The sequence below is a fragment of the Morone saxatilis genome, unplaced genomic scaffold (genome assembly GCF_004916995.1).
Source record: "Morone saxatilis isolate NCDOM2014 unplaced genomic scaffold, NCSU_SB_2.0 Contig9, whole genome shotgun sequence".
NCBI lineage: Eukaryota > Metazoa > Chordata > Actinopteri > Moronidae > Morone > Morone saxatilis.
The window spans coordinates 11,579,110-11,591,087 of record NW_023340268.1 but is presented as its reverse complement, the minus strand read 5'-3'; the positions used below and the strand labels follow the sequence as shown (position 1 = coordinate 11,591,087).

At 45.3% G+C, this 11,978-nt stretch overlaps 1 protein-coding gene across 1 annotated transcript in view; it reads right to left on the bottom strand.

The window, feature by feature from the left end:
- The window catches only part of LOC118343190 (ankyrin repeat and IBR domain-containing protein 1-like), a 16,362-nt gene extending 4,415 nt beyond the window's left edge, over nucleotides 1-11,947 (bottom strand). Inside the window, exons 1-20 of the mRNA XM_035681947.1 lie at nucleotides 11,928-11,947; nucleotides 11,416-11,587; nucleotides 11,142-11,273; nucleotides 10,316-10,507; nucleotides 9,204-9,321; nucleotides 8,842-9,062; nucleotides 8,172-8,260; nucleotides 7,931-8,075; nucleotides 7,561-7,721; nucleotides 7,118-7,206; nucleotides 6,729-6,859; nucleotides 6,480-6,614; nucleotides 6,290-6,376; nucleotides 6,133-6,199; nucleotides 5,674-5,819; nucleotides 4,783-4,961; nucleotides 4,580-4,631; nucleotides 4,370-4,423; nucleotides 4,112-4,235; nucleotides 3,592-3,717 (exon numbers count right to left, since the gene is read on the bottom strand). Coding sequence (XP_035537840.1) covers nucleotides 3,592-3,717; nucleotides 4,112-4,235; nucleotides 4,370-4,423; nucleotides 4,580-4,631; nucleotides 4,783-4,961; nucleotides 5,674-5,819; nucleotides 6,133-6,199; nucleotides 6,290-6,376; nucleotides 6,480-6,614; nucleotides 6,729-6,859; nucleotides 7,118-7,206; nucleotides 7,561-7,721; nucleotides 7,931-8,075; nucleotides 8,172-8,260; nucleotides 8,842-9,062; nucleotides 9,204-9,321; nucleotides 10,316-10,507; nucleotides 11,142-11,273; nucleotides 11,416-11,587; nucleotides 11,928-11,947 — 2,440 coding nt within the window. The remainder of the gene's footprint in view (nucleotides 1-3,591; nucleotides 3,718-4,111; nucleotides 4,236-4,369; nucleotides 4,424-4,579; nucleotides 4,632-4,782; nucleotides 4,962-5,673; nucleotides 5,820-6,132; nucleotides 6,200-6,289; nucleotides 6,377-6,479; nucleotides 6,615-6,728; nucleotides 6,860-7,117; nucleotides 7,207-7,560; nucleotides 7,722-7,930; nucleotides 8,076-8,171; nucleotides 8,261-8,841; nucleotides 9,063-9,203; nucleotides 9,322-10,315; nucleotides 10,508-11,141; nucleotides 11,274-11,415; nucleotides 11,588-11,927) is intronic.
- Nucleotides 11,948-11,978: the final 31 nt, after the last annotated feature.

The window sequence follows — 11,978 nt, the reverse complement described above, 5'->3', positions numbered from 1 at the left end:
ACACACATACATACAAACAAGAACAAAATCATACACCCCCCCAGCAACCAACCTCCCCCCTGATCCCCCTGTCCCAGAAAAAGTTCTGTCCAAGCTCCCTCCACCACTCAACCAAACACAAGGAAAGGCTGTTTAAAGAGTTTAGCGAGTCGCCGCAGCAGCTCACTGAACATTCAATAGATGGCTGAACAGTCGTTTTTTAAATGTTTATTATTATTTTTTCTTAAATACTGGAAACATTCATTAAATAGCTCGGACGTTAAGGTTAAATAATGCGGTGTCACCCGACCACCTCAAGAGGCGTTTCGTGGTTTGAGGTGTTAAGTGAGCTTTAGCAGCTGAACCCTGGAGTGGAAAAATAAAAAAATAAAGTCACACAGGACGTTGTCGAAAACCATCCGTTTCACTCTTCCTCTTCCTCGTTAAACGCAGTCTCAAGATACAGCAGCCGATCGGGGATAAAGTCTTTTTAAGGAAAACAGCAGCCTTTTTTTTTTGGTGATAGGCTCCTCAGCTAGCTAGCGCGGGGCCCATCGTCATGACAGTACAGCCAACATTCACGTCACTTAAAAACTACATTTTACCGGAGCCCCCGAAACTATACTCTCCCCCGCCGCCTCGTCTTCCCCTCTCTCTCTCTCTCTCTCTCTTCCTCTCATATACAGGATTGCTCTGCCTCTATACGCTGTGTCTCTTTTATCAGCAGTTCTTTTAGCTAACCTTTGATAAATGCTTCAATACATGGAGAAAGTAAACTCCTACACACCAAGAAGAGTACACACCAACCTGACAACACATAAATATCATGGCATATCATATCATAGGTCATGTCATATATTATAGTTTATTACTACATTTAAACCTTTGTTCTCTTTCCTACCGTTTCTACCCTCATATGTTGATTATAAACATTAAGCAGTACCCTGATCTCCTCTTCTGGCCCATTTTTGGCCCGGGTCGGCCTGATTTGGCCATTTAAATCGGCCTGGTTTGGCTCACATGGTGCAGGATTTGTCCAGTGGTGGGGGCAGAGGCGGGGTGCTGCTCTTGGGTGGGACCATAGGTTTTGGTCTAAGGGCCGGGGGCCGCAGCGGAGCCCCGATGCGAGCGGCTGCCACGGGTTTGAAGGAGCCCAGGGTGTCGGGGGAAGGGTTGGCCGGTCTTGGCGGTCCGGGCGGAGGTCCGGGGAGCGGGCTTAGGGGGCTCAGAGGGCTTAGGGGGCTCGGGGTGCCGGGTGTCCCGGGCGTCCCGGGGGTGCCGGGGGTTCCTGGTGTGCCCGGGGTGCTGGGGGTGCTGTGGGGGCTGGGAGACTCAGAGGAGCAGGCGGTCATGGGCCCATTCTTCACCTGCTCCAGAGTGTCCAGCACCACGTCAGGAGCCGGCCGGCAGCCCTGCCGCTCCAGCTGCCTCAACTCCCCCAGAGCCACAGTCACCGTCTCCTCGATGTCCTGCAGGAGGACGACAGAGGAGGCCATGAAGACTTTTTTGGCCACTTGGGGGCAGCAGAAACAAGTTGTGAACACTGACATATAATCACCTTTATTGTTGAAATGACAAACTTATTGCTTATTTACACATCCAGCCGTTACGGAGCAACATTATCATTAATTTGGATTCGTGTAAGTCCAATATTCGCCCTCTTTTAGCTCTGTTTTGGTCTCTTTAGCTGCTTAATGCTCCACTATGTTCACCAGCTCGTCTCTAACTGTGTCTGCTGTCTGCAGGCAGTGAACTGTGAGTACTTACAGCTTTTTCTCTGAAAACGACGCCATGAGAGCGAAACCAGGACAGTAAAGTTGTGGTCAGACAAACAATAAACTAAAACTCACTATAAAGCTCTGTAAAGCCGAGAGGAGCTGCAGGTTCAGCTGATGATTCTCTGTTGGTTCATCACTGCGAGAGTTGATTATACACACTGTTCCTTTAATCCATTAATTATTGATTAATGCAGCTGTAATCAATGCGGCCTATGTAAGCTAGAATAATATGTGTGTACCTGTGCCAGAGTGTCGGGGTCCAGCGCTCTGGAGCGATGGGAGTCACTGAAGCCGTGCTGCCCGCTGCTCGAGCGCCGGATGGGCGTGTCCTCCGGCCTCCGCAGCGAATCATGCCGGCTCACCGTCATGGTCACGGCGGCGGCAGAACGGCGGCGCCGCTCCGGACTATCAAGGGGCGGGGTCAAACCCTGACCTCGTCCCAGCAGCAGCTCTCGAGGGCTGAAGTGACCCGTCACCGGTGGAGAGCTTCGCTCCATCACCCCTCCGTTACCGTGGCAGTGGCTGTCGTTAGAGCGGCCAAGGGGGCGACGGAATAAACCGTCGGTCCGCTTCCTCCTGTGACTGCAAACAGGAAATAGAAATGTTATTAGTTCAGTAACAGTAACTCACGAATGAGGGGTGATGATAAAGTAGAGGATGATTTAGAAGATGTACATATATTCTGTATACACTGTATAGTAATACTTTACTACTACTGCAGGACTTTTACTTGTAATGTATATTAGTACTTGAGTAAAGGGTCTGAATACTTCTTCCACCATTGTTGGACACAGGTATCTCTCTAACAAAAACACACAAGGCTGCACAGGATGAAGTTACCGGCACACAAGTTAGGTAATGTACAGCGTGTTACATTTAGAATATTTATACTGCTTTACCCTGACGTCAGACAGGAAACTGAAGCCTTGTATCGCTCTCTCCAACGCCACCAGACTCCTTTGACAAAAACAGTCATTTAACCTCAGGAATCACGGGAGGGTTGCTGGTTCAACGCTGCCTCAGTCTGTTTGTTTGTTTGTGTTATTGTGTGATTTCTGTGTACTGAAGTTAGCTGCTGCGGATCGAGGCGGCGGGGAACCAGCAACTCCTCTGTTCTGTGACATAAAATCACTGTTTTTGTCAAAGGAGTCTGGTGGTTATGAAGAGAGGATAGATTGATATAAATGCTGTTTTTCATCATAAAGGGGGATCAGATGGCAAAGTAAAGTGGTTAAATATCCTAAATACACTAACTGATATTGTTTTTGTTTATTTACTATGGATAAATACCTCATACAGTCTCCCTTCAAAAAACTAACTGACTAATATGCTCTCTTCACCAGACTCCATTTACAAAAGCAGCGATTTTATCTTACAGGACACAGGAGTTGCTGGTTCCACCGCTGCCTCGATCTGCAGCAAACTAATGTTAGTACGGATCCAAACTAATATGTTAAAACACCAAAGTCACACAACAACACAAACATACAAACAGATCCAGGCAGAACTCCTGTGTATGTGAGATTAAATGACTGTTTTTGTCAATGGAGTCTGATGGAAGTAAAGCAGTGAAGATACAAACTGATACTGATTTTGTCCCTCGTACAACTCCGCTTTAATTTATTTTTATTTATTTATTTATTTTATTATTATTATTTTATAGAAGAAAACCGATTGATCGTCTGCTCCCCCCAAAGTCAAACTGACCCGACCGGTCGCAGTCGATGTTTACTTCTCATGTTATTGAGCCCAAAGTCTTAATCTGTCTATTACTGTCTGTCTTTATCTGCCAGCGCCTCACCCTCCCTCCCTCCCTCCATCCCTCCCTCCATCCCTCCCTCCAGGCCTCGCTCTCTGCGGGACTCCTGAAGGGACAGCTGGATGGCCAGCAGGATGTTAGGGTCATCTTCATCCAGAGAGCCCAGCACTCTCCTGCGGCCCTCACTTCTCTCCAGAGCTTCTGGAAGTAAAAAACGTTGCATTAAAACAAGGACTGCTTTGTACAGCTTGATTGCACATTGATCCCAGTGACCAATGCCTCTGTGTGCTTCGACCACACCAGATTCATGGAGCAATAACTTAAAATCCCATTTGCTGGTTGTCTGGTGTAGTGACAAGTCAAAATTTATTGACGGAGGCAGAGAATGGAGCTGGATTAGGATCAAGAGTTTGCTTTTATATTGCTATAAAAAATCTGCCGTCAGTTGTATTTGGCAATACGTAAATGAAAATGCTGCATATACAGTGCTCTATACACTCTATACACCTTTTTTCTTTTTGCATAATCCTTTTTGTAATAAAGGCTCTTATATATATATATATATATATATAGAACACTGAAAGGTTTGCCAGACCTGTGTTCTCACTCCTCCTGCTGGTCTCTGGTGTGTTGCTGCTGCTTCTAAGGTTGTGCAGACTCAGCATGTCTCCTCTGCGCCGTGGCCTGTGTCTGCGACGGTACTGGATGTCAGCATAATCCTGCAAAGAGCGAGTCAAGCTGTGTTATTACAAAAGCAACTCTAAAAGCGGTGTTGTAAGTCACAATTTTAGGCTCAATAAACAGAATTTAGCCCATGCATATGCACAAGATGCCAGGAACTGCGGTGCATTACCTGTGACTGTCTCTCTCGTTCTCCTGCTCCCAGTACAGAGTGACGACTCCCCATCTTAACACACATAAGCAAACTCAGTCAGCTGCAGCCACAGTCGTGCATTAGATGACTTAGGTCACTAAGCAGGTTAAGGGAATAGCATTAGCGTGAACCAAAAGTTAACAGAACATAAAAAAGGTGTGTGGTGGTACAGGAGGAGTTTCTGTTCACCTCTGGGGAGGCAAAGCCAAGGTACTCCCAGTCCCATGATCCTCCAGGGTAACTGAACGAAACGTAAACACACAAAGCAGATGACTCAAAGTTTGTAATCAGATATTCACTTTTACTTTGTCTTCTTCATCCCTGCCGATGGAGGGATGAAGCAAACGAAAACCTTTTACTGTTTGAGTATGTGTGAGTGTGTTTGTCCATACTTCCTGCGTGGAGGCTCAGGAGAATCATTCGGAGCGACGCCACGGGCAACTGATGCCAGGAATTCTTGCCTCTTTTGCTGCACCAGACGGGCCGCGCTGATTATCTTGTGGCAGGGCGTCCTCAGGTACGGTCGGTTGACCTTCTGGGCCAGATCCTCCACAACCATCTCCAGGTCCGTCTGGGAAGAAACAAAAGACAATATGTTAACTTCCATCTGTTCACAAACTCTAATCTAAAAAGGGATTTGCAACAGATAAGACATGAGCAGAGTATATTTTGAGTATTCTTTATCTCACTGGAGACTTCATACAATTTTAAGCCTGTTTGAGTTTTCTGACAAATAGACAAAATGGAGGTCTGGTGGTTCAAATATTTCTCTTAGGCTCAACTCAGTCACTATAATCTCAACACTCTGTATGAGTAAAATAAATCCTTTTAAAGATGTCTTACAAACATATAGTGAGAAGTTTAAAATCAGTGATTTATAACGAGAATACAAAACAAAATGTGCAAAATACACATTATAATCTGCACAAACACTTCAGGTTATATCTTAACCTACAATGTGTTATATGTTTAAGAGAGCTCTGTGCAAAATAATCTTATACAGTAAATGAATGAAAACAGTATCTCCGCTACTACAAGCTGATTTACTGTGAATATTTGCGAGGTTATTAATGTCCTTTTGACCTGTCGTCTAGCATCACCAATAGGTCAAATACCAATTTGTAGACGAGAAATACAAAACCTAATGTTCAGATTACCACAGGATTTACAAACAGTACCTTGTTTGTTCGAACACAGCAGTCTTTAGGGATCACTAGAGGGGCTTTAAAGTTGCTAGTCTTGTTCTTGCGGAGGCTACGTGTCACACATATGTATTAGATTACCTGCATGAGCTCAAATATCTCTTTCTGGGTGCTGCCTTGCTGTAGGAAGAAGCCATAAGGGTAAGAGCACTTCAGGACGCGTCGCGTCTTCAGCAGCTCACACACACCATCCTCAATGAACCGTGTGTCTGGAGGAGTGCCTTCACCTGGACCAGATGAAAGGGCAAAAACACACAAAGTTGGGTGAGAAAAGATTGGTTTATTTTTATTTTAATGACACTATCAACCTCATGTTTGTCAAGAATAATAAGACACTAGTACACAGACTATTACAGCCTCGGCCTTTCCTGCAGCAATACGGCTAGTCAGTACTATACTGCAGACAGCTTTCATGTATTATAATTAAAACAAAACGCACCATAAATCTTGTATTGGTTGAAAGGAACATACTTGAGCAGCTGACAAGCAGCTAACTCAACTTCCCAACAACATGCTGAGATCAGTATGAGAGAGACTCACGACAAATGAAAGCTCTGCTCAGCTGCTCCATCTTCTCTTTCGCTGTTTTCAGCAGTTTCTGCTCCAACTAACAGACCAGAAAAGAGAATACACATGATCATCAGATTCTAACGCATGTCCCAAGAAGCATTTTAGTGTGTGTGGATGTGTGTATTACCTTGTAACTGTGTTCGTGGTTCTTGAAGCGAGTATAATAGTGCATGAAACGGTCCAGCTCCTGAAAACTTTTGTGCTTCTTCTCTGCCTGTAAGAAAATGCAACTCAATTCAGATGGCTTTTATGTGGACACATTCTGTGAGCATGTTTACATCAGTGAAAGCTGTATTTTTCTCAGTGTGTGTTTATACCTCTACAGTCATCTCCTTGGACTGCTCCTCTAGCTGTTGGATGACCTCGTAGCGAGTACAGCGATAGTAGCCTCCTGTGGACGAGCTGTGCTTCTTCCACTCCTCCAGACAGATCCAACAGAAGTCATACTTACACTACAGAGCGAGAGAGCAGAGATAATTTCATGATTCTAACTAAATACAGAATTATTTATACTTTATTTATGCTCATTGTACAAATGATGACACACAGCAGATTAATGTTTTTACCTTGGCACACTGCATATGGTTGCAGCCCTCATTTTTCTGAATGGGTGACTTGCAGTTGGCACACGGTTTGGAGTTGGTCAACAGCCACAGGCAGTTAGCAGCATCCTCATAGGCCTCACTCACACCTGCCACTGTGGAAAGTACAAACACACACAAGCAGCATCTCAACTGTTAAACACCTGTCCTGCAGATACACCCTCCAGCTCACGCATTTGGCAAATATCATTGACCTGAACACCTGCCAATACGTCAGAAATATACATTAGACACATCCTGGTAGGCCGTACTAACAGCTGCTGTTAACTGGCTTACTGAGGTGCAGCTGAAATGATCCCCAGTAACACTAAAAAACAAAGCTGGAAACACAAACAACACAGGAACAGACTTACACTCCTCAGGTTTCATTTCTGTGACTTTCTGGAGCCAGTTCCTCCACATCTGACAGTCACATGGCTCATGGGCCTCGCCAAGGCACTCCCTGCAGACAGTGAGGGTGAGACACAGAGAATTAGGTAGTGAAATTAAACTAAATTAAGATTTCCAGCATAGTTATTTAAAAACAGGATTGGTTAATGCTGTAAAGCCCTTAGTGAACAATAAGGCCCGTGATGTTCAACACAGTGGCCTCTTCTTCCAACTGTGGGAAGAAGAGGAGGGACAGTGTGTGGTTTTAACACTACATTGGCCTTTACTTGAACAAGGGAGATTTTTGGTTTGCTAAATAACATGCCAGTAACAACGTCAATAAAATATTTGTTACGTGTATTTCTGTAGAGATGACTTTGAGAGGTGCATAATTGTATGCGTCTTTATGATAAATCATAAAGTGTACCAGCAGAAGAGGTGACCCTTGCCGCAATCGACAGCTGGGGAGGGCAGCAGGGGGAAACTCTGTGGGTCACTGTCCCCGGGGCCTGGGCGGGTGAGCCGCACCGCCCGCTCACAGCGTGCTGCAGGACACCAGCGGATAGCAGGATTGTTCTCCACAAATGCCTGCAAAGGTAGGGAGGAGGGGAGAGATGAGAGAGGGAGAGGAGACAGATATATAATAGAGGATATAGAGGTAGGTGAGGAAGAACAAGAGGCAAAGTCACACAACATAAATTTACAGTTGCAAGAAAAATATTTCTCTAGCTGAGGTGAGCCTTAGTAAGAACATGAGCACCAATATCTAAATGAGCGTATGGTGAGTGTCTTTGTACCTTTATGTCAAACTGTAGATATCGCTGGTCCATCTCTCTGGAAACCACACTCTCGATCACGTGCACCGGCACCAACTGGTAGCACTCGTAGGCAGGGCAGAAGATATTGTGTGCGTCCCCCTCCTGAATCTTTACATTGAGGAACCTGTGAGACACACAAGTTTGTACACAGGGAAATTATTACATAAATGTTCAAAACACACTGCAGCAACATTTACATACACAAAACACAGGTCCCTACCCTTCCCAGCATGCTCTGCAGAACTCGTGTCCACAAGACATGTCCACTGGATCCTCAAACACCGAGATAGAGCAGAGACAGATTCCACACTGCAGGGACACAGAAGGTAAACAGGTCATGTGATACCAATATAACAGACGTGCAATAAATCCTACCTGTATGAAGATTATAGATATATTATTGAGTTGTTGAGGTTAAATAATTACATTACATTTTATTATCACCATCATGTTGTGATGTTACAGCCATCCAATATTATTATCCCTATTTTCCAACAACTCACACAGCGTGGCGGATGCTTATGTGCAACTACAAGAGCATAAAGAAGAATCGTTGCTGAGAAGACAGCCTATGACCTCCTTTTCTCTAGTACGATTAGACATTAACCTAACAAATAATTACTCAGACAAATGAGACACATGGCATTCTGTTAAAAGTTAAACCAGAATAAAAACAATATCTGTATAAACATTTAAGTCTGTTCATTCATGTCGTCTCTAAACACACAGCTCTCATTTAAAAACAGGGGATACCTGCGGTTTGAGGCAGGACCTGGGGCTGTAAAGGTTTTAAGTTCCGACTGAAAAAAGACACTGTAATGTTTACTACATAGTGTATAGCTCCCAAGGGAAATATGTCTATGATCTTCAGCAATCACTGGGTGTCTCACCATAGACAAACCCTCCTCTCCAGGTGTGAGGCAGCTGTCGGTCGGGGAGGTGAGGGTGAGTGTGAGGGGAGAGCGTGGGGTCCTGGGGGTGCGGGGTGAGGGTAGGGTGTCCCAGGCATTGTATCCGCTGGGTGGTGGGGTGGGCATGGTCACGCCTGAGCGCTGGCAGCAGCCCTCAGCGTCTGACATCCAGGCTTCAAGAAGCTTTTCTCTGTCCCAGTCTGAGAGAGGTGAAACACGCATGTTTATAGGCAGGAAATGTGTATGAAATCGTCTCTGAATATTGCCATGACAACGGCTGGGGTGTGAGGGTTTGTGAAGGTCTCATGAATGTCAGTGTCTTCTAACAGACAGATACACACCATGTGCTCGGAGCAGGGCCTCAGCAGTGAAGAGGGGGGCTTGCAGCATGTCTGCAGTCTCTACAATCAGCATGTCCTTCAGCCTGCGCAGGTCCTGAAGCTTCAGTCCCTCATAAGGCTGAAAGGAGAGAGAGTGGGACACGTGTTAGGGAAGATACGGAGAGAAATACAAGAGAGACAGCAAGAGAGTTGAGGGCAAGAAATGTTAAGACAGAAACAGAAAGAGGAGAAAGTTATTTAACAAAAAAAAAAAACAGTATGAGATTGAGATATGTGTAAGGAAGTGAAAAATATAGTGTGAGTAAAAATGAAAAGGACAGGGATGTAGAGATGTAGGGCAGTGAGGTTGCAGGTTGGTGGCGGTGGGAAAGAGAGATTAGGTATTAGCATAGATTTGACTGCAGGAAGAAAGATCAAACTGCTATCAGCTGGCAGCAGCCGGTTCTGAAGACTGTGCCGGTGCCCTCTATTTAACCAGGAATCATGAGGCACGGTGTGTGTGTGTGTGTGTGCGTGCGTGGATATACTTGTATTACTATACTTGTAAAAAACAGTTTAGGTTTTTGTGAGAAAAAATGATATTTTTGTGACAAATTGGTGGCATTTGAAGGTGAGAGGTAATAATTCTGTCATAGGCACTGTTCAATGCAGATAAGTGGCACAAAAAAGCTTAGATTCGCAGTTACTCAGCGTAATGTATTGGTAGACATTTCTTAGCTGAACGGAGTAAATCCCAGGTTGGATGAAGATGAATGAGCAAGATAATACAAAACATTTTCAAAATATCACAAGTGGCGTCCAGTCCTGACCTCTGGATCCTGTGAGTATGTGGTGATTAACTCAATCATTAAATACATCGTGGTCCTCGGTGTGAAGAGAGTAAAGATGTGGGACTGACAATGTGATATTCTATTACCGACAAATCAGCAAGATGAATATCTCAGTTATCATTATAAATTACATTAACAGGACTGTAAGGACATCCCTTTGAAGTGAACGCATCAAAGTTGCAGAGTTACTAAGATCTGTGACCTTAACAAGCATAAAAATAACACGTTCATTTTTAAAATCAGCCAGCAGGAAACCCCCAGATCTCGTAACTGTGGTCTCACCTCCTTGTATTGCAGCAGGTTGGTGTCACCATGTGCGTCTGTGTTTGACTGCTGAGCTGAAGAGGAGGAGAAAACCATCTGTGACTCCAGGCTGAGGGCCAGCTCGGTGTGGTGATGCCGCTCGGCGTGGTCACAAGGCGTCAACTTGTCCTCATCCTCCACAAAAAGGTCCGCCTCGCTCTGGATTAGCAGCTAGAGGGAGGGACGAGGAGGAACAAAACAGAGAACAAAAAGGAATGGGAGGAAAAAAAGGGAAAGAAGTGGATCATGGAGAGGAAGAAGAAGTTGAAGGGGCAACAAAAGACAACAAAGGCAGCGAGAGGCGAGAGCAAGGGGAGCAGACAGAGAGAAAACAGGAGGAAAGGGAGAAGAAAGAGAAAACGAAGATGTGACGGTAGAAAAGAAAAACAGAAATACAAGAAAAGGAAGTAGACAGGGACATATAAAGGAAGAGGGAGAAAAAAAAAAGAAAAACAACAAGGAGAGAAAAGGCACAAAGTGAAAGGGAGCAAACACAGTTAATGAATTTCTCCCCCGGCCGTCCATATCAGAGTTGAGCTAAATTTTTGTTTCGATTCAGGAAGTGGATTTTCTTCCAAATTCAAACTGTATAATCTTGAAAAACAAGGGAAGAAGCACTACTTGGATCTGACAGTAATGAAACACAAAGCAGATGCTCCTGATGCAAGAACTGGCATAATACTGTCAGATAGGTTTCACTGGATGTAAAATCTTTGCCAGATCCAATAACAGGGAGCACAGACCGGCACACAGGAAAACAAAGCTCATCCTAAGTGAGTTCGGTGGCCCGCGCACTTTCTCTCACCTCCACACAGCTCTTCATGCCCGCAGCGGCAGCATAGTGCAGACAGGTGCTGTGGTGATTGTCGGTGGCGTTGACATTGGCCTTCTCGTACTGGCCTCCCTCCAGCCTGGCCCCGGTCCAGCTCAGGATCATCTGGCAGCGGGAGGGAAACCCACAAACACACAGACAACATTACTCGGATGCCAAATTTGTCAGAAGCAATGACTTTATACAATGCACTTTTTCACCCTGACATTTCTGTTGGTGCACCGAACTATATTTTGCCCGTCTGTACCTGCAGGCTGTCTGCACGACGCTGCTCGTCCCTCTGGGGTCGGGCCAGTCGCGGTGACAGCGCTCCCTCTGACAGCAGCAGGATCTGTGGGCCTTGGCACAGCACGTGGAGGCACGTCTCGTTGTGCACATTACGCTTGTTGGGGTTCCCCTCTTTACTGAACAGGAAGGACCTGGGTGATGCAGGAAAGAAAAGAAGTAATTAAATAAAACGGAGGAAAGGAAAGGACAAAAACAAGTTCTGAAGGAGTTGATGTGAGGTGGAGAAAGAAGAGATGAGCGACAGCAACAGGAAGAAGAACGCTTCAGTCCGAGGATGAAAGCCGGTGAAGCATACTTCAGACAGACAGATGTGGAGGAAGGGGCAGATGGTGGGATGAGTGGAGATGATGGGAGGATAGAAGTGAGTGATGGAAGTGAGATGGACTGTGAGATGAGTGTTGGTGGGTAAGAAGAGCAGCAGGGAGAGGGAGGAGAAGAAAGATGGCAGAATATTGACTATTTCTGTTTCACATCTCTGAGATAATGGACATGCTGACTGGCGGGCGCACACACACACACACA